Source organism: Scyliorhinus canicula, chromosome 1, assembly GCF_902713615.1.
Source record: "Scyliorhinus canicula chromosome 1, sScyCan1.1, whole genome shotgun sequence".
NCBI lineage: Eukaryota > Metazoa > Chordata > Chondrichthyes > Carcharhiniformes > Scyliorhinidae > Scyliorhinus > Scyliorhinus canicula.
The window spans coordinates 196,498,238-196,519,133 of record NC_052146.1 but is presented as its reverse complement, the minus strand read 5'-3'; the positions used below and the strand labels follow the sequence as shown (position 1 = coordinate 196,519,133).

The window sequence follows — 20,896 nt, the reverse complement described above, 5'->3', positions numbered from 1 at the left end:
CAATTTAAATCCAATGAGATGCGATTTAAGCCTCCCTGATTTAGTGACAGTCTTTGCTTGTCTCTCGTGTCCTCAGTGACCCGCCCAGTGAAAGCTGGCCACATATATGTGGTTTCCTCGACTCACGGAGGGTGGCCTTTTGACTTCCAGGAGACTGAGTCACAGGGCGCCGGTTTGATCTGGGAGATGCTTTCTCTGTGGGCAAACTTGCTGAGCCTCCTGATGGACAAGGCCTCAGGAAGGTAAATCTGAACCCAGAAGTACTGGGTGAAAAATCTAAAGGGGCAGTGGGCATCCAGCCCAATACGTTTTAAGAATCTATCTGGTTTTTGATTGGAATTCATTTACTGAGGTAACAGAATGTTTAGGATTGTTGCTTGGAGTCCGATGAACAGCTACTGATGTACAATGTGAGCTTTTACCGGCAGGCAAATAGTGTTATCCTCAAGCCTCCTAACTTTGCAAGTCAGAAGAAGTCACGGTTTTATATTCGTGATGCATATTTACATGGACTTGTCAATAGATTGTTTATAAAACTAATGATTTTATTTGTAGGTCACCACCAATTCCCATTTAAGAAGAGGTTATCTGGAGGGTGACAACACTGACAATGTACCAGTATGTAGACTAAAAGAGGAAGGAAGGAGAACTCCCTGTGCCTAAACAATAAAAATTCCATTCATACAACAGGATGTATTAAACTCGGTGTTCCCAAACAAAATAGTTCCCAGTAAAACACCAGTTAAGTGCCAGGAATGTGTTCACAGAAACCCTACAGTGCAGAAGGAGGCCATTTGGTTCATCAAGTTTGCACCAACCCTCCAAAAGACCACCCTACCTAGGCCCAATCCCTCACCCTATCCCCGTAACCTCACCCAACCGTTGGACACCACAGGGCAATTCAGCATGACCAATCCACCTAACCTGCACATCTTTGGACTGTGGGAGGAAACCGGAGCACCCGGAGGAAACCCACGCAGACACAGGGAGAACATGCAAACTCCACACAGTCACTTGAGGTCAGAATCGAACCCAGGACCCTGGTGCTGTGAGGCAGCAGTGCCAACCACTGTGCCGCCAAAAGTTTCACTGTATTAATTTATTGCTTTCCACGTGAGCCAAGCTACTCAGTTCACGAGATGAAGAAAATGAGTTATTTATTTCAACAGGCAGTGTGCATCTATTCTCAGCAAACTTGTCAGCCTTCGAGTCAGTAATGGAACAAATTAAATACACAGTGAACTGACTAGGGGCTTTTCACAGTAACTTCATTGAAGCCAACTTGTGACAGTAAGCGATTATTATTATTCTGTCACTCATGCTGAACCAAAACCATGCATTTCTACCTCCCCCATTGCTGACCCCAGTTAAATGTGTCTATTAATAATTATTTATTTCTACTTCCGTAATATAGTTCCTTTGTTCCCCCCCCCACTCACTCACTCGAGAAAGCTGAACAGTTCATTATAACAGTGTAAGAAGTTGCCATTCAGGTGACTGCGGAAGCAAACTGTGCTCTCTTCTCTTCTTGGCAGAGCCATTGTGCCATGCCACTGTGTGACCCACGGACTGGAAATAATTCATCCAGCTACCATCAAAATAAACCTTTGTACAGCATTTGCTGCCATTCCATTGAAAAGATTTGGAGCCAAATGAATGAGTCGTTGTGAATCATTCTGTTCGCAGTGTTCTAAAGACACAGCAGCATGATGAATAATAACTTTGTTTTGTACCTTCTCCATGCAGCAGTGATGGGTCCAACAGCTCCATCATGTATTCAATCTCAATCTCCAACTCTGGCATGTCACACTGGGCTACTATGTAGGTCAGCAGAGGCAGGAAGTCGTCAGCTCCATATAGCCTCCCTGTTGGCACAATTACACAGATTGATCAGAATCAACTTGTTTTGTTTACTTCCTGTGATAGCATACACTGTACCTTACAGGATGAAATTAATTCCCAACCATTAAGATGGTTCCTGTACATTACATGTATATTAAACCATCTCATGGTTTAAAAATCAAATGCTTTACTGGCTGCCAATGGTATGATAAAGACACACCAGAGTACTTGTTCAAACTGGTGAAAGGCTTAATTTAGGGTCAATATCAGGGCATTTTGCTTCTCATAAGGTTGTTCCAGCCAAAAAGCCCTGGTTTTATCTGAAAATGAACTCGGTTCTTTTATATGCAACATTCAACCGTGATTGATGCCTGTAAAGCCCTTCTACACAAATCAGGATAGGCACAATAGTCATTCCCATCCATGCTGATCAAGTGATTTGGCATCTTTCATTGCATCAGCTCTCTGATCTCAAACTCCCCAGAAGCATTTCAAATCTTGGTGTCTGAAAACCCCATAAATTACACAACATCGTAGCATTTACAGTGCAGGAGGAGGCCATTTGGCCCATCGAGTCTGCACCGGCTCTTGGAAAGAGCACCCTACCCAAGCCCACAGCTCCACCCTATCCCCATAACCCAGTAACCCCACCTGACACTAAAAGCAATTTTGGACACTACGGGCAATTTAGCATGGCCAATCCACCTAACCTGCACATCTTTGGACTGTGGGAAGAAACCGGAGCACCTGGAGGAAACGTGCAGACATGATTCTGTGACTGGTTGTATTCTTATGCTGTACATTTTTAAAAATTACATCTTTGCTGTAGAAGCTGTCATGACAGAACAATGATTTCTGGCACTCGCTGTCTTATGATTTTGTACCAAAATAAGAATGAGGTGGCCCATTCCTGGAAGTTGCCTCCTTAAATATCTGGGGCGGACTTCTCCGGTCCCCCAGCCGCCAGTGGGAAATGAGAATCCCAATGGCCGGAGAATTCCAGCACCGATAAAATGAACAGTCTGCTTGAACAAGCTGAGTAGAGATTTGAGATTACAGGGAATAACAAGGAAACAAGATAACAATAGTTAACTCCAATGGAGGAGCCAGAATTGGTGGAGGCATGAAGGACTAAATGGCCTTCCTTCGCACCAACACCGCTATGATATCTATTAAGATTCCAAAATATGACTGCCAAGTGTCAATATAGGTGACTTGCAGGTGAAGCAGCAAGGGTCAACGAAGCCCATTTGTGCTGCCACTTAACGTAGTAACTGCAGTGCTGGGTCACGGGTCACTGGGGAGAACACTGGATGTGGGAATGAAAATTCACATTGTTCCACCAGAAGGTGCTCTTTGAAGGACACCATAAGGCCATGCGGTAGGAGCAGAAGGAGGCCATTCGGTCCATCGAATCTGCTCCGCCATTCAATGAGATCATGACTGCTCTGAAATAATAATCCTCAACTCTACTTTCCCGCTTAATGCCCATAACCCTGGATTCCCTTACTGATTAAAAATCTGTCGATCGCAGCCTTGAATATACGCAATGACCGAGCCTCTACAGCTCTCTCTGGTAAAGAATTCCACAGATTCACTACCCTCTGAGAGAAGAAATTCCTCCTCATCTCGGTCTTAAATGGGCGAACGCTTACTCTGAGATTATGCTCTCTGGTCCTAGACTCTCCCACAAGGGGCAACAACCTCTCAGCATATACCCTGTCAAGCCCTCTGAGAATCATATATGTCTCAATAAGGTTGCTTCTAATTCTTCATAATCCACTGAGCACAGGCCCAACCTACTCAACCTCTCCTCATATGAACACAGTAAAGGTTGTATCCAGTTATATCCTCGACAAATTGGGAAGAGCCAATACTTTAAAAAGCCATTATTTTTGGTGGTGCTAACATAATTTGACTTAAGTCCCCTACTCCTCCACCCCAAGAAAAATAGAGGTTGAATGAGAAATGGAAATATATAATTGACTTACTGGAATGTTATAACTATAATTACTAAAATCTTGTAAATTTAATAGTATAAGCAACAATAATTCAACAGTATTAGTGGGAGGCTGCTCATTGAAAGAGCTGTTCTAGTCCCCAGCCTGTGTTACATGTATAGCCACTTGCTTTATAAAAGCTATTATGGAATCTGCCTCAACTAATGTTTCTCCTGGGAAACATGTGACTCATCAACTCACTGTGTACAAAATAAGCATTCTCTTAAATTCCCCTTTGACACTTTGGATTCAAACTTTTATGGACAATTCTATCAGGTCAGTTCTTTACATTTGCTGTTGCAGGGGCAAAATGTCCCTTTTTCTCTAGCATCCTTTCATAACTTCCATCCCTGTTACCGACGTCGGTACTATCTCCACGTCCTGATTATCTGTCCCCAAATAGGAATCTCAAAACATGACAATATTCTGACTGTGGTCTAATCCAGTGAATCATGCAGGTTGAACATTACTTCTGTACTCTCTTCTCCTATGCCTCATTTTTGACGTGGTTCATTATTGTTTTTCTCCAAATTTTTCCCAGAAGCAAGTGAAAATGCACTAACAGGCATTTGCCTTGCTTTGGCTGTTGCTCTGTTAGTTCACTTGCTGTCCAAGAAATAAAGAAATGTTCCATTAATCTGCCCTCTCTTTTAGAAAGAAAAATTGGAGTAGTGCATGCGAGGCATAACACCCAAATATGAAGGCACGCCTTGAAATATAAGATGCTCAGACCACTAACAAGAGTGACCAGCATTACTGAACCCGAGGGCATATCAGTTTTAAAAATATTTTTATTCTCCATTTTCGCATTTTCCTTCAAAATTTACATCCCCCTAACAAGCAGTAAACGGTAACAAGTACAAAGTCCTTAACATCAACAACGATCCCATCCTCCCACCACCCCAACCAACTTGTCAATATATGCATCAAATAAAACAAACCCTGCCACGGTGAACAAAAAACCAAATCACTTTAGATCTTGCTATGCATAGTGAGCCGGGTAGATCCTGGACAATTCACATTGCGGATCGCTGGCCCCAGATCTCTAGCCCCCCCCCCCGGTGAAGGATCAAGGATCCCCCCCCCCCCCCCCCAAAACCAGGGCAGCCGCGGACTGAGTCCGCAGCTGCCGCCGATCGTTCCCAATAGGCAAAACGTGGTTTTCTTCGGTGAATCGCGGGGGGCCTCTGTCAATGGCCCCCAGACCATGCGCGATTCGCGGCGATTCTCCAGGGACCGGAGAATCGCAGGAGCGGTGTCGAGCCGGTTTTCGCCGTCAATGTCCATTTTCCGCCCCCGCAGCCATCACGATTTTGGACGGAGGCTCGGAGAATCCCGCCCCATTTGTTTTCCTAACACCTTTACCAAGTTGCTCTCTCTAATATGTGTCCATCTGTACCTCCAGGTCTCTTTCCTCTTCTATTTACTTTGAACTATTTGATGTACATGTTCCCTTCATATTTACCCTTTCAAAAGGTATTATAACGACCAGGAAGCCAGCGTCAGGAAGAACACAGAATTTATTTAATATGACATAAAGTCTGCCTACGGCAGTGAGTTATTTACACTTCACAGTTCCCCTTTTCGATAACCAACATGCTACTGAGGCTGGCTTTTATGCTCGATCTTACAAACCCCAGCCTCCGCCCAGTAGGGGGAAAGCTCATATTCCACGTGTCCCAGGGGGAGATCGATTATAGTATCCTTGTGGGCCTCGTGGGGCTTATTACAGGTATCATCTCATTGCTCTTTCTATTACATTTTATTCAGCATCAACAAAACGTCTAAATCTTCATAAATTGATAGCAGCCATCTTAGTAGTAAGAAACACTATTTTTGTATTGTGCTCCCAAACCTAAGTCTAATACCTCCCTTGTGGCAGCGTACCAACACTTTTTGAAAGTCAATACACAACATTATCTTTAATTAACGTGCTTTGTTATTTCAATGAAATTGATCTAACATGACTAGTTTTGTGCAATGCTGTGCCGCTTGTCCTTAATTACCCCACTCCTGACACATTAGAAATATTCATTAACTGATTGTTATTTTAATGTCTAGTTTAGTAAAATAACACCATACCTGAATTGTTCTCCATAACAGTGTAGATAACTTTACAGACCCTTAGTAGTAGACACACCTTCTTCTCGGGAGAATATGCCTTATGCATATTTGAAAACTTGTGCTTTATTTTATCCAAGGTAACAGTGTCAGGGACAGCAGCATCTACTCCCAGCTCCTGAGGCACTTTCTGCTTAACGGAGAGCAGGTTTTCTTTCAACTGCTTCCAGGAGCCATCAGAAATGTGAAATTGTTTCAAAGTTGCGTAGATGTAAGATTTCAGCGGCTTCAGGATGCATTTATGCATTGCTTTCTCCAAAACAAAATCTGGGAAAGATTTAAAAAAACAAGTTCAAAATCCAAATCAGGTGGAGTCTAGAAATAATACTGTCTAATAATAAATAATAACTAGGAGCATTTCATAGCAAAGGAAACACGTTACCATGTGTCACATAATTCTCCCCCTTTAAAAACAATGTTATGAAGAGAAAAGTCAACCTACGCCACAAAGGATAGGAAAGTTTTCTTTCTTCTATAATGCAATGAAAGGACACAGTATTCCCTTTCATAACATCAAACGAGGCAAGGTTGTATGCAGAACATTGTCAGATTTTGAAGTTTTATAATACAGGTTGAGTATTCTTTACAGTAAATCTGAAAACCAAACACATCCAAAAACTGCAATTTCTTTTGAACCTCATCAATCTTTAGCGCAGGAAGTCTAGTTGTTTGTCTGCACTCTTTACCTTACTAGAAAAGAATGTTATTATAGGTACTCTGTATCTATTATTCAGTGATGCATCTTACTTTCTTAGCCATTTTATTTACTTTCTACCATCACTGACCTAGGTGTAGGCTATTGTCATGCAAGTTTATATCCGGGATCTAATAACTGAAATGATCCGAAATGTAATTGGCACCAAGTCTCTCGGATCAAGGGTACACAAAAGACCATGGGCGTGATCTACCGGCCATGCTGCGCCCAAAAAGCAGCGCGCTGTGGTGCAACGTGGCCGGTAAATGACAGGAGACCCTGCTTCAGGGATCTACCTGCTCACCATGCATAGCAAGATCTAAAGTGATCTCGCGAGATGTCGCGATGTGAAGCCCACCCATTGTGGGCAGGATCACGTTTTGGCAAATTTGCATATTCGAGCGAGACAGTCAGTCTCACTTTAATATTTAGTCCCCTGAGGTAACCAAGGAGTTGAGATCTACTCCCTTCACCATGGAGATCTCAGGCAAGCGCAGTTCAGTGCTGGTCTTCGCAAATGGGGACCAGACGGATCGGCACTCGGGGCGGGGCGGGGGGGGGGGGGGGAGTCGTCTCCCAGGGGGTCCGAGGCCCCCAGTGCTTGCCCTCTGGGCAGAGTGGCACTGCTGGTGTCACCTGGTCACCCTGGAACTGCCAAGGTGCCCTGTAGGCACTGCCAGCATGTCAGTGCCAGGGTGCCAAGCGCGGTCGTAATTTGGCCGGTGAGTGCATTGCACTTGTATGGGGGGGGGAGGGTTGTGGATGTGCAGGAAGGGGCCCAGGGACCCCCTTACAGTGAGTTACGGCTTGGGGGGGTTCGGGGGTCGTCTCAGGAGCTCGGGTGATCGGGACGTCCTTGAAAAAGGGTATTCCGATCGCTGCCTGCACTGAGGCGTTTGACAAGCAGGCCTCCTCAGTGCAGTAAACAGGAGTAAGTACGGCCTTGGTTGCGCATTCCTCACTGAGGCCCCGTATCTAGCCGGAGTCACATTAGAGAGCATTGTTTCTCGGCGCCGTGAGCACTGGGAAACATGCAGCTAAATGCACTAGCTATGGGACATAGTTCCCATTTGGTTAAATCGCACCCTATGTCAGAGAAATGCCATCATGCCCAGCTATTTGACATGAAGCAATTCAGCATGATGGGGAATTCAGTATTGGTGTCAAACCAGGCTTGGTAGCACTTCCGGCTCAGAGTCTCACTCAAGGAACTAAATATTACTAAATATATAAGACTCTGCCACATCGGGAGCTCCGCTACCGGTAGTGGAGAATCCGGTGTTGGGCGTCAATTCCGTTCCGATGCTCCGATCTCCTGCTGGCGTCAGGGATCGCATCAGCAGGAGGAAGCAAATTGGTCATTAAGACCCATTTGCGTCCTATTAACGGAAGGCACCATATTCTCTGGGCCTGCATAATCCTCCAGTCTTCTGGCCTGCAAATTAAGTGGACAAAAATTGATGTCGGTGTGGGTATTGACAAACATGGCCCCGATGCAGTGGACCTCTCTGTCCCAAAGTCCATCGGAGGGCCACTCCCCCCCAAAGTCCATCGGAGGGCCACTCGCCCCCCCCCCCCCCCCCCCCCCCCCCAACACTTGAGTAGATTTAAAGTTGTTGAAGTAGGCTGTGAAGCCAACAGAAACCACTGAACAGTCTTTGATGTGGTCCAGGAGCTGTCAATTACAGCAAAATGTTGAGAAACATTTCCCTTAGTTTCACAGTGATCTACTTCAATGCCACTGCAGCGAGAAGGGAGATGAATGAAACAATGCAGACAGCTGAATGTGTATGGAAGCTGTCAATCACAGCCTAGTGACATCAATTTCACAGAGAAATAAATGAATGGCTTGCAGATCAAAGATCTGAAGGGGTTTAAACCCAGCTGACTGGTTTTCTCTTTACAGGAATTGACAGTTTCTGCTTCCTCTGCCTGAGCCAGCAGACGTAGTACAAAGGTGAGTTTTAAAGCAGTGATGTTTTTCACGGTCTCTGTCTGGACTGCTCTCTAGCTTCCAGACAGCGGTCTCACTAATTAGGAGTCTCTGGTACGGGTCTCTTTAATTATGGGGTCTCTGGTGGGGGGTCTCTTAATGAGGGGGTCTCTTTAATTAGGGGGTCTCTGGGGGAGATCTCGTTAATTAGGGGGTCGGTGGGGGGGACCGTGTCATCCTCGTATTGTTGGGCGGGGTGTTATCCAGAATATCCCAGAGGGGGTTTGAATTGCTTTGGGGGGGGGCAAAAGGGAGCTGCCGGACCTCGCTGTTGGGCCACCCACTCAAAATGGCGGTCCAATAGTGGGACTCCCTAGTGAATCCGTCGCAATCCTCGCCATGCGTGAGCGCAAATCAGGCGCGATTCAGCTCTGGCAGGAGAACATAGTCTCCCAAACGGAGAATCCAGCCTGGGATGTTGTGGGTTCAAATCCATAACCCAGACTGACACTTCTGTATAGTACTGAGGGAGTTCTGAACTTTCAGAGATGCAGTATTTAAAGTTGTGATGATTAACTCATGTTCCACCTGCTCTTTCAGGTGAACGTGAAGGGTCCTACTGTAGTACTCAAGGAAATGGGGGGCGGCTTAGTTTAGTTGGCTGGACAGCTGGTTTGTGATGTAGAGCGGGCTCAATTTCAGTACCGGCTGAGGTTATTCATGAAGCCCCTCCTTCTCAACATTGCCCCAGAAAAGCTGCATAGCTGTACAGAGACCTGAATTAATCTACAGTAAAAACCATTACAGACTGGAAACATAAACCTCGAACTGGAAGCCCAGACTGAAGAAATGTGTGCTAGAAAACAAACATCTGAAGCAAAGACTCTTATCCTTTATACTTTTATCATTATTTTTGCCCCTCTTTTCCTCTGTGTTTGTCTGTCTTGTGTGTGTGTGTGTAGAGGGTGGGCAAGTTTAAGAGGGGAGGTCAAGGATTAGATAGGGACATAGGAATTAGGAGAAGTAGGCAATTCAGCCCTTTGAATCTGCTCCGCCATTCAATCAGAGCATGGCTGATCTCTTCCTGGACTGAAAGCCACCTCCCCCATATCCCTTTAACCCATTTTAAAATCAGAAATATATCTATCTCCTTTTTGAAACCATTTAATGACTCCGATTCTACCGTTCTATGAGGCAGTGGGGTTCCATAAATTCACCACCCTCTGCAAGAAGTAGTTCCTCCTCATCTAGTTCTAATAATAGTTAACCTGTTGCATCTGCTGCATATTTAATTATAGCTTTTGTTATTAATACAGTTTGTTGCGTTTTAATGTTACAAACCTGTTAATTTTACAAAGCAGCATAGCCGTACAGAGACCGTACAGGTTTAATAACCTATAGTTATTGGGTAGCCAAGGGCCAAAGACTTTGGGTGTTTTCTAAGAATTATTTATTAATTTCAATTGTGTTGTGACTCAGGGTCAAGTGGGGCTGGAATTCATTGCGCACTAGCCCAGCAGGTTGTAACACCAGTTTAACTTCTACAATTGGATAGTTGTAACTGTCTCATTGAGTTGTACTCTGCATACAGCGTAGTTTAGGTTGTAAGTATATGGCTTGACAAAGTGTTACATTCTCTTGACACCATAGAGACACAAATATTTTATTTATTTATTTTTTTAAATTCAGAGTACCCAATTACCATTTTTCCCAATTAAGGGGCGATTTAGCGTGGCCAATCTACTTAACCTGCATATCTTAGGGTTGTGAGGATGAGACCCATGCAGACACGGGGAGAATAGAATATAGAACATATAGTGCAGAAGGAGGCCTTTCGGCCCATCGAGTCTGCACCAACCCACTTAAGCCCTCACTTCCACCTTATCCCCATAACCCAATAACCCATCCTAACCTTTTTGGATACCAAGGGCAATTTAGCATGGCCAATCCACCCAACCTGCACGTCTTTGGACAGTGGGAGGAAACCGGAGCACCCGGAGGAAGCCCACCCAGACATGGGGAGAATGTGCAAACTCCACACACACAGTGACCCAGGGTCAGGATCGAACCCGGGTCCTTAGTGCCGTAGGCAGCAGTGCTAACCACTGGGCTACCGTGCCACCCTAAGACACAAATATTTAACTCAAAAGAATTTAATTAATCTAAAAAAACCTCCTAGGTTCTCCAACTGTGTGGTGCCAAATAACTTGAAATAGGAATTGGTGCGGTTTAGAAGAATGGACTGTTCTTTGCATCAAAATGACGGCAACGTGAGAGAGAACAACAAAAACTTGCATTTATATGGGCCGTTCACTAATGCAAATAAAGGTGCTTCATGAAAGAATCCAGGCAAAAATTGACAGAGCCACAAAGGGAGCAATTTAGACAGATGGGGTTGAAGGGCCATCCAATAAGGGGAGCGAGAGGTTTAGGAGGGAATTCCATAACTTAAAGCCGAGATGGCTAGAGGCTCAGTCACAATGGGGTGAAGGATGTGGGGGATGGGTAAGAGGCCAAAGTTGAAGAAAAACAGAGTTCTCAGAGAGCTGTAAAACAGGCAGAGAGACTGAGTAGACTGGAACTGTACTCATTGGAATTTAGAAGAATGAGGGGGGAATCTTATAGAAACATATAAAATTATGAAGACAGAAGCAGGGAGGTTGTTTCCACTGGCAGGTGAAACTAGAAATAGGGGACATAGCTTCAAAATAAGGGGGAGTAGATTTAGGACCGAGTTGAGGAGAAACCTTTTCACCCAAAGGGTCATGAATCTGTGGAATTCCCTGCCCAGTGAAGCAGTTGAGGCTACTTCGTTGAATGTTTTTAAGGCAAAGGTAGATAGAGTTTTGAACAGTAAAGGAATTAAGGGTTATAGTGAGGGGTGGATAAGTGGAACTGAGTCCACAAAAAGATCAGCCACCATCTTATTGAATGACGGAAGAGGTTCGAGGGGCCAGATGGCCTACTCCTGCTCCTAGTTCTTATGTCCCGAGGAGGTTATAAAGATAAAGAGGGCCATGCCATGGAAGGATTTAAATACAGGAGGGAGAATGTTAAAATTGAAGTGTTTGGGAACTGGAAACCAGTGTTGGCAAATGAGTACAGGAGTAGAGGTTAAATGGAATTTGCTGGGAGTTATGATATGGGCAGCAGAGTTTTTAATGATTAGTAATTTTTATATCATTGCGATTTATATCATTGCATTGAGTGTTTACAATGTGGAAGAAAAGGTTTTTCATTCTTTTTTTCAATGTTGATGTTGCCTCTCAGACAATTCATCACAATGGTGTGTTCAAAACTGGAAAGGTAATGTGCACAAACACACACGTCACACTCACAATATCACACGTCATAGACACCTCGCACGCATGCACATGTCACGCACATCACACACATGCATACACATGTCACACACACAACACACATCACATGCATGCACATATGTCTTACACACATGTACTCGTCGTGCACACACACTCATCACACAAGTTTCACACACGCATCTCACATGCACACAATACACGTCCCACACGCACACAGTGCACATGTCTCACAGGCACACACACTTGTCGCACACACAACACATGTCTCACACACACAGTCAGTCACACACACACACACAGTCACACACACACAGTCAGTAACACAGTCACAGTCAGTCACAGCACACACATCACACACGTCAGACACACAAAACACACGCCACACACACATCACACACATGACACACACACGTCACACAATCAAGTAAGTAAAGTTAGTGAAGTTTGGCACTATATTTTTATTATTGTAATAGCAAGGCAAAATTAAAAACGGGATGAAGGATGAGAGCTGTATTAATAATAATAATAATAATAATAATAATCGCTTATTGTCAAAAGTAGGCTTCAAATGAAGTTACTGTGAAAAGCCCCTAGTCGCCACATTCCGGTGCCTGTTCAGGGAGGCCGGTACAGGAATTGAACCTGAGCTGCTGGTCTTGTTCCGCATTACAAGCCAACTGTTTTGCCCACTGTGCTAAACCAGTCCCATTAGTCGTCTATCCTGCTGCAGAATTAACTTTTACAGTGGAGAACGCTGAGCAGAAGCAATGGTGGTTTCATAAATGGATGTTTAAAGCAGACTGTTCCTTTCAGAGACTGAAATTGATTAATTAAAATGAGGTAACAACCGGCCCTTTTTTACGAGCTTGCAACCTAGTTAAGTGTGGGTGGAGGAAGAAGGGGACAGGCCATTGTCTTAATCTCTGCCAGGAGCCTGCACGAGTCCAGTTCTGGCAGTGATCAGGACTTCAAAAATTAATCTTCCTTCCTCCCCCAGTAGTTAAAGGCACGCTTGTGAAACTTGGCTTTAATGGCCTTTATCCATCTTACGTCGACAAGCCTCCCCGACTGGCCATCGCTCAGGATTCCAAGGTTTACTAATCCAATAGTCTCTTCAGCCTCAGCCTAGCTGCACAAGAGGGGCAGCAGCTTAAAAGTTAACAAGTTTTATTTACTTGCTCGTTCTAGCAGTTCCTGAAGGTGGTTGGGTAATTCAGTTTCTGCAAAAACATCAGGGCAGCCAAAACCAAATGACATCACTACTTGGCGGGAGACAGTATTGTCCTGATTATTTTTAGAAACTGAAGTCTGTGGTTAGCATTCATACCAACTTTTGCTGACTCTTTTTTTTGTTTTAACATTATCCATATTCCCTCCAATTTTTGAACGACAAAAGAAGATCCTGGAAGTATACAACAGGTCCAAAGAGCATAATTTTGAAATTGGTTCATTTAAATACAAAACTAAAGCATGAACAGAGCAAAGACGAGTTGAGGTTTTAGGTCTGGACCTTTCATCAGAACTGAGTCAGCTGCTGGTGCTCAAGTTCAGATGAAGGGTTTCTCCTCGAAATGTTAAGTTGCTTGCTCCTTCTTCTGCTTTCATTTCAGGTTTCTGATTATTTTTATACAACCCTCGCAATTCTGGGATCTTTAAAAGTTACCTTGAGCATCTTAATGGGTGCCGGACCCTGCAATTTAAAAACATTTTGATTGGATTGTTTGCTTCCTGCTTCAAAGATGGCTAAATCTGTTTACCAGATGACAAAGTGTGCTTAGTCAGCCACTTCATTTCTTTCAAGCCCCTGTGACTTATTCGAGTTCTTAAACATGGTGTTGTTAGGGCCAAGTCTGGGCGTACAGAGCAAATCCTTAAAAGGGGAAACTTAAGCAGAACGGAGCAAAACTATGGTTAGCATGCGTCTTTTTCTAACTATAAAAAAGGGGCAAGATACTGCTCGAATAAAAATAAGGATCCATAGATTTTAGCAATTTTTTTTTCACATATACACACACAAAACACAAAGTATCAGTGTGCATCCTGCAGACCGTTCATCTTTGGATCTTCTCTCTCTCTATGCAGGGTGGCAAATAGTTTTCCCTTTTACACTTTCCTGTGGCACGTTGGAAATGGCAATTTCTCGTCAGATGAGAACTGAATCTGCATCCTGCAACTGCAGGCGATTCTGGCTTGGCAATTGGTCTCATATGCTCCATTAACATTGTCAGTGCATCTGTACTGGAACGATTTGGCTGGGATTTGGCAATTTATCGAAACAAAACATTATTTACACTTTTGACTGAACAACTTCCTGCTCAAACAACTCATTGTAACAAATATTATTCTAGCTAGAATTAAATAACCTACAATTCATCGCTGTTTTTTGTCTTTTGGATAATTTACAAAGCTGAAAACCAATAAAAAGGCACTTACTTCTCTTGAGCTAACTTGAGCTTACTGTTGATACATTTTATGGGTATTGACAATTTTTCTACTACAGTTACTAACCCTTGCAAGAAAACATCTTTTCATCTGTACCCTAAACACTAAAAGTAGAAACGTGTGCCATACTCACAAGTAGAACCTCAGGAGAAGCTCTGTCCTATAGTAGTCAGAACCTGTATAAAATGATTCTGTGATGAATGTATTGACATAACCAGGGGCGAAATTCTCCGACCCCCAGCAGGGTCGGAGAATCGCCTGAGGCCGCCGAAAATCCCGCCTCCGCCGTGGCAGAGATTCTCCGCCACCCGGGAAGTGGCGGTGGCGGGAATCACGCCACTCCGATCGGCGAGGCCCCTGCGGCGATTCTCCGGCCCGGATGGGCCAAAGTCCCGCCGCTGAGAGGCCTCTCCCGCCGCCGAGGTTTGAACCACCTCTGGTGGTGGCGGGATCGGCGGCGGACCGGGCCCCCGGGGTCCTGGGGGGGGGCGCGGGGCGATCGGACCCCGGGGTTGCTCCCACGGTGGCCAGGCCCGCGATCGGGGCCCCCCGCTCAGACTCCGGGCCAGTGCCCTGGGTGCACTCTTTCTCCTCCGCCACGGCCTCCGCCATGGCGGAAGCGGAAGAGAAACCCACATTGCGCATGCGCCGGTGGTGACGTCAGCGGCAGCTGGTTTTTTGCGCCAGTCTTCTGGCGCCAACCGCTCCGGCGCGGGGCTAGCCCCCAAAGGTGCGGAGAATTCCCCACCTTTGGGGAGGCCCGACCCCGGAGTGGTTGGCGCCACTCCCCTACGCCGGGACCCCCCGTCACGCCGGGTAGGGGAGAATCCCGCCCCAGATATGTTACATATAATTAAAACTTGTTTTATAATTTCAGAGACTATTTTACAAGCAGCTTTTGAGTGAGAACCATATGGGTCCAATACATACAGTCAATACCACAAACCTTTTAATAGAAAATGAGAAGATAGAACAGAAGAAAGAGAAAGGAGCAAGCGGTTCCATTCAGCCCTTCAAACCTGCCTAATAGGAGCAGCCTTCACGAATAAATATTTGAGAAACGTTTTTACGAAGAGGGAATATGCCAGCAAATATTGTATTCCACAGTTGCGGCAGTATCACACACAAGTGATTTATTTCAACATGATTTACACCACTGGATCGTGAATTTATTGCGCCACTGAATTAAGCCTCTTGAAACCGAAAAGAGCTGGCTCTCAGTTGCAGACTAGTTTGTGTGTTTTTGTTTCCTAAGTGCCTCTTTTAAGACAACTGCAACATTTTAAATTCCTCATACACCAATCTTAATATCCCTGCCCGCCCCCCTTTAACGGCAGGCTCGGAGGCATTTGCAAGAGGCACAAAAGGGAACTGTGCTCCCCCTTCACTAATGTCCACAGTAAATCTCAACACATGAAAAGAAACTCAAGTGCCTCCTCCAGAAGTTAACTATTTCTATACATCACAGCAAATCATCTTTGCAAATCATGGGGCGGGATGGGGTAGTGGGGGGTGGGGGTGCGCAATTTACTTTTAAACATCAAAAGACAGCAGCAAGAATCTGCTCACCTATTTCCTCTTCTGGGATGAGGGATTCTATCGGTGGGTCCAACTCTGAGCTCTGGATCAAGTAACTTTTAACCTGGGTCATGAACTGACGAATAGTGAGCAGCATGTCTGTGTTGGAGACGTGGCAGTCCTTGTTCTCCTTGAAAAAGCTGATGTAGTCCTGAATCAAGCACCCAAAGTATGTGCGTTTATCCTGGGACATTTCTGCAATTTTCTTGATCATTCGCTTCTCCGGGGTCATGAAGGAGCTGAATACTCCACTAACCTTTTGTATGTGCGACTTTACAATTTTAGGGAAGACAAAGGAACCGTGCCTTTTCTTTTTAGGCGTGCAAGGTGGGGGGGCAACCTCCTGGTCACTCTCAGCGTCCGAATCCTCCAAGCTGCTGTTTGTGTCACCTTCGTGATTATAAGGGCAATTGCGCTCAACGTCCATAGTGCTGGAATCCGATTCCGTAGAAGTGGTCGACATGCTCATGTCACTAAGTCGCTGTCTCTCTTTGATTTCGAGAATTTGAGTACTGATATTTCCAGCTGATCCTTCACCACTATAAGTCAAATTGTGCAATGGCTGAGCCTCACCCTTGCTTCCGGCAGTTGCTGCCTCCTCTGCTGTGTAATCAAAACTTTCCTGCGCAGCTCTCAGCGTAGGTGTCGAGTTTCTTTCCATCTCTGAACTATTTGCCTGCTTCTTGATGCGGGGCGGTGGGATCGGAACAGTTTTTGTCTCTGGGTGTTTGAACGTGCCAATACCTTCACCTGCTTGACTGCTGCACATCGCTGGGCTGCTGGTCTGGTTCATATTCAGGCTCAGCCGAGGTGGCGGTGGCCTGGGTGGGGGAGAATACGGCCTCCTCGTCTCCCTGGGTTTTGCACTCTGCCTTTTTAGGCTGCCGTTAATATCTTTGCTGTGCACTTCTAAAAAAAGGGGATTTATAAAGCACAAAGCACCATTGGTCTGGCTGCATTCCAGCTCTGAAGGCGTCCGTGTTCGTATGGAATGCACTCCATTTAAGAGGGAGGGCTGCTTCGTTTCTACACATCGGCTGCCTGTGCTAGGACGACTGGTATGAGGTGCAGGATTCTTGGCCACTCTCTTGTACACAGGAGAACTCCAGAACTCTGAAACAAAAGAATGTCATAAAGTTGAGAACAGATGGGCTTTAGTTTCCATTCAGCGTACGTCATTATGGATCAGAAATTAACCCTGTAAGGGACAGCTGTGTCACTATTACTGGATTCCACAGCAACATCTTCAAAAGGCCACTTTATGAAAGTGGATGCGATTCCAGTGACAAACACAAATCCGTTCAAAATCAGAACAATCAAGTCTTACCTTATGCAAAGCACCATTCACAAATGCAATCAAAGTTTATTTGATTCTGGGTTTAAATGTGGGGCGGACGGATGTCCTTTTTATCAGTCTTTGGCCACTTCTGAATGAATGAGTATTTTCTACTGATCAAAGACCCCACAGTCTCACAATCCCGTACTTCCCAGCAGAATCTGCAGACCCAAAGTGTACTCACCCAGACCCAAGAATGCAATTGCTTCCAGCTCTGTCTCAGTCTTGGCAGCAATGATTCCCTGAGGCAATTTTAAAGGGAAAGGCAGCACATCCCTTTTGGGGGCAAACAAAATGAAAGCCAGAATTTAATGTCGCAATATTGAATCCAGATGAGTAAGTCAGTCAAGCCATCGGGGATATTTTCGGAACACAAGGACAGAAAATGTGGAAAGTCCCAAGAAAGTTTTTGCTGTCACACCTGATCATTATACCACAAAAGAAATTCTCTCGCAATAATACGTATAATTCCTTTTTACTCGAGTAAATATCGACCACGCCTCCAGGCAAGTATTCACCACAGCAAGGTTTGCAGCTTTCCCTTTAGCATCCTTTCAAATTCAAAATATAAACTTTTCTTATTTAGAACCAAATTGGTACGCGAGTTGGACTGAAAACGCTGTTTAGACATTGCAGTGCTCAATGAATCATACTATACATCAGGGGCGCGATTCTCCCAAAACGGGAGAAATCGTAAGGCTGGCGTCAAACCCGGGCGGGTTTGACGCCAGCGCGCCCCTTCCCGACCGGGAACCGATTCTGGTCCCCGGTCGGGGCTAGCAGCCCGACGCCGCAAGCTCCGGAATTTCGTTAAGCCGCTTGCCTGAGTTAGCGCCGGCTGACGCGTCATATGACGTCAGCCGCGCATGCGCGGATTGGAAGACTCCAACCCGCGCATGCGCGGATGACGTCATCGCGTATTTGCGCGAAACCCGCGCATGCGCGGGCCGGGATGCCCCTCAGCCGCCCCGCGAATGGATACTGCGGGGCGGCGGAAGGACAAATAGTGCGCGGGCATCGGGCCCGCTGCCCGCGATCGGTGCCCACCGATCGCGGGCCCATGGCACCCTTGGCACGGCCGTGGTACTGCCGTGCCAATCGGTGCCATGGTTATAAAAAGCAAGTTGTTCCCGCCGTTTTTACGAACGGCCAGACCAGGTCTGTTTGCCGTTCGTAAAAACAGCGTAAAGGGCTGGGAACTCGGCCCATCGAACAGCTGTGAATCGCTGCCGGCCGTAAAAAAACGGCGGCAGCGATTCGTGTCGGGAGTTGGGCGGGGGGGGGGGGGGGAGAATAGCGGGAGGGCGGGAAAAATGTCGGGAAGGCCCTCCCGCTATTCTCCGACCCGTCGTGGGGGTCGGAGAATTTCGCCCCAGGTGTTTGAGAACGCAGTCCAACAGTGGTGCCACCCTAAATTTACCTCAAAATCACAGTGTCGAGAAGCATAAACAAACACTGAATGTGCATTTGACTAACTGATCAGCACACTATTCAACATGAAATCATTAACTTGTCATACCTGACCAATTATAAAATGCATGGAGAAGTGAGACACATATCTGATAATGTCATCAAGGGACGCACCCATATAGAACGAGCGACATATCGCTATTGGTACAGCTCTTGATTAGCAGGTGGACCTAATTCTCGTGAAAATCTGTTGCACTCATCAGTTTAACACAATTCACTTTTATTACCTTCACCTCTCTGTAGAAGACCAAGAGCGCAATTTAATGGGGAAAAGAGAGTCCCGTTTTGGCTGTGTTTAGTGGGGTGTTTCCCGGTGATTGCAACACCGAGAATGACCATGCTATTAAACAGGGTCTCGGCAAGGAGCGCCCCATCGAGGCCGCACTTTGGCTCATTTCCTGCATTAATGAGCTCACTCGCTGGTGCAGGAAAAGACCAGGGCACCGATCTCTCGGCCCCACACCGCAGCCTCCGGACTGTCCCAACATATCAATTAGGGGTCCTCGAGTCCCCCTGTACCCAACCTCATAAGAAAAAGGCACCCTCGGGCCTGATTCCTGGCAAGGGCAACCTGGAACATGGGTACCATGGCACTTCCAGCTGGCACCCTGGCAGTGTCCATGTCAGCCTGGCAGTCCCACTTGTGCACTCCCATGTGACACTGCCAGGGTGTCGAGGTAGCAGGGGAGTAGGCTAGGGTACCACCCTGCCCAGAGCTCAACCACCCAGGGGCCTTTCGTAGCCTGGGAACCCCCCAAAGTGCCATTACAATTGGTCCATGTTTGTGGAAACCAGTGTTAAATGGCACCACGGAAGGGTCTCCAAAAGAAGGCCGTTTGGGGAACATGCCTTCAATCCATTCCGTGTCACTTCATCGTGTCATCAACATTGTTAAGTTAGGCTCACAATTGCAATTGGAAGCTTGATTTACATTTTCCAACTGATTTGATTTGACTTATTGTCACATGTACCGAAGTACAGTGAAATGTATTTTTCTCGGCCGAGGGAACGTACACAGTACGTACATAGTAGACAAATGAATAATCAACAGAGAAAATTGACAAATGGTACAATGACAAACGGTGATTGGTGAGTACCTTTCATAGTGCCCCTCAAGGATCAGAACAGTCCACCCCCCCCCCCCCCCCCACTGCTGCCCCAACCCACCAACCCATTCAAAAAAACCTTTCCCCCCTCACCAAATGCTGGGGACCATCCTGAAGGTTCCCAGCCTTGGCCTCCTGATTCTGGTTTTCGGCAGTTGGTCCGGTCCTTAATTTGGCCAGTTACAGGTCAGGAAACACAAGAGAAAAAAAATTGACGAGACCCTGCCACTGGTCACACTGTAACCAAATTTCAGCATTGAGAAACACCCATGCTATTGATCGGGACTCTATTTCAATTCGGGGCCTCAGCAGGGAATGCCCCACCGACGCCAAACGTAGTCCCATTTCCGGCACTGAGGAGCTCTGTTCACCACCGCTGACTGATCACCACCTGAAGTATCTCCCTAACCTTTCAGCGCTGACAGATCTGTATTTGTTTCGGTTTGAAAATAATAATTTGGACCAACAGCAACCTTGCCCAACACCAGTTGCTTTTAGCGAAGCAGTGAGGGAGGTTGGTTTGACTTGGGGGGCGTGGCCTCTGCAGAGCCTAATTATACACCAGGTGATTGGTGAGAAACATTACGCTTTATTAGAATTAGCATGCCCAACACCACCCATCCCCTCCAGACCAATTAGTTATTTCACATGTGCTTGATTTTGCTTTAATTTGGGAAATTTGTTTTTAAAAAATTCCCCAGGAGCAATCCGGAATTGCTCAACTATTTAATCAAGTATTTCCTGTACTGACCCAATAGGAAGTGGTTTCTTCTGTATTCGTGGGTGTGGATGTGAGGACGGGAGTAGACACACAAAAGAAACGTTTCTGAACTTCAGACATTTGTTTTTCTACGTAGGGAGATGACAATATTTACACTTGCTCGCTCCTCTTACCTGCTGATACAGTAGAAGGCGATGAGCCTGAACAAGTCTGCAAAGCTCAGGCAAGATCCTTCTAGCGAAAAAGCTGCGTAGCAAGAAAAGGAAAATTAGTAAGCAAATCTACTTACCAAGCAGAAGGAGCATATGAAAAATCCATTAGACAGCACAG

At 45.8% G+C, this 20,896-nt stretch overlaps 1 protein-coding gene across 3 annotated transcripts in view; it reads right to left on the bottom strand.

The window, feature by feature from the left end:
- The window catches only part of LOC119970759 (ras and Rab interactor 2-like), a 187,726-nt gene that overhangs the window by 7,658 nt on the left and 159,172 nt on the right, over nt 1-20,896 (bottom strand). For all 3 annotated transcript variants that reach the window (XM_038805904.1, XM_038805913.1, XM_038805921.1), the window contains 5 exons: nt 20,740-20,812; nt 17,454-17,545; nt 15,925-17,046; nt 5,925-6,230; nt 1,734-1,865 (listed from right to left, as the gene is read on the bottom strand). In XM_038805904.1, the coding sequence (XP_038661832.1) occupies nt 1,734-1,865; nt 5,925-6,230; nt 15,925-17,046; nt 17,454-17,545; nt 20,740-20,812 (1,725 nt within the window). The remainder of the gene's footprint in view (nt 1-1,733; nt 1,866-5,924; nt 6,231-15,924; nt 17,047-17,453; nt 17,546-20,739; nt 20,813-20,896) is intronic.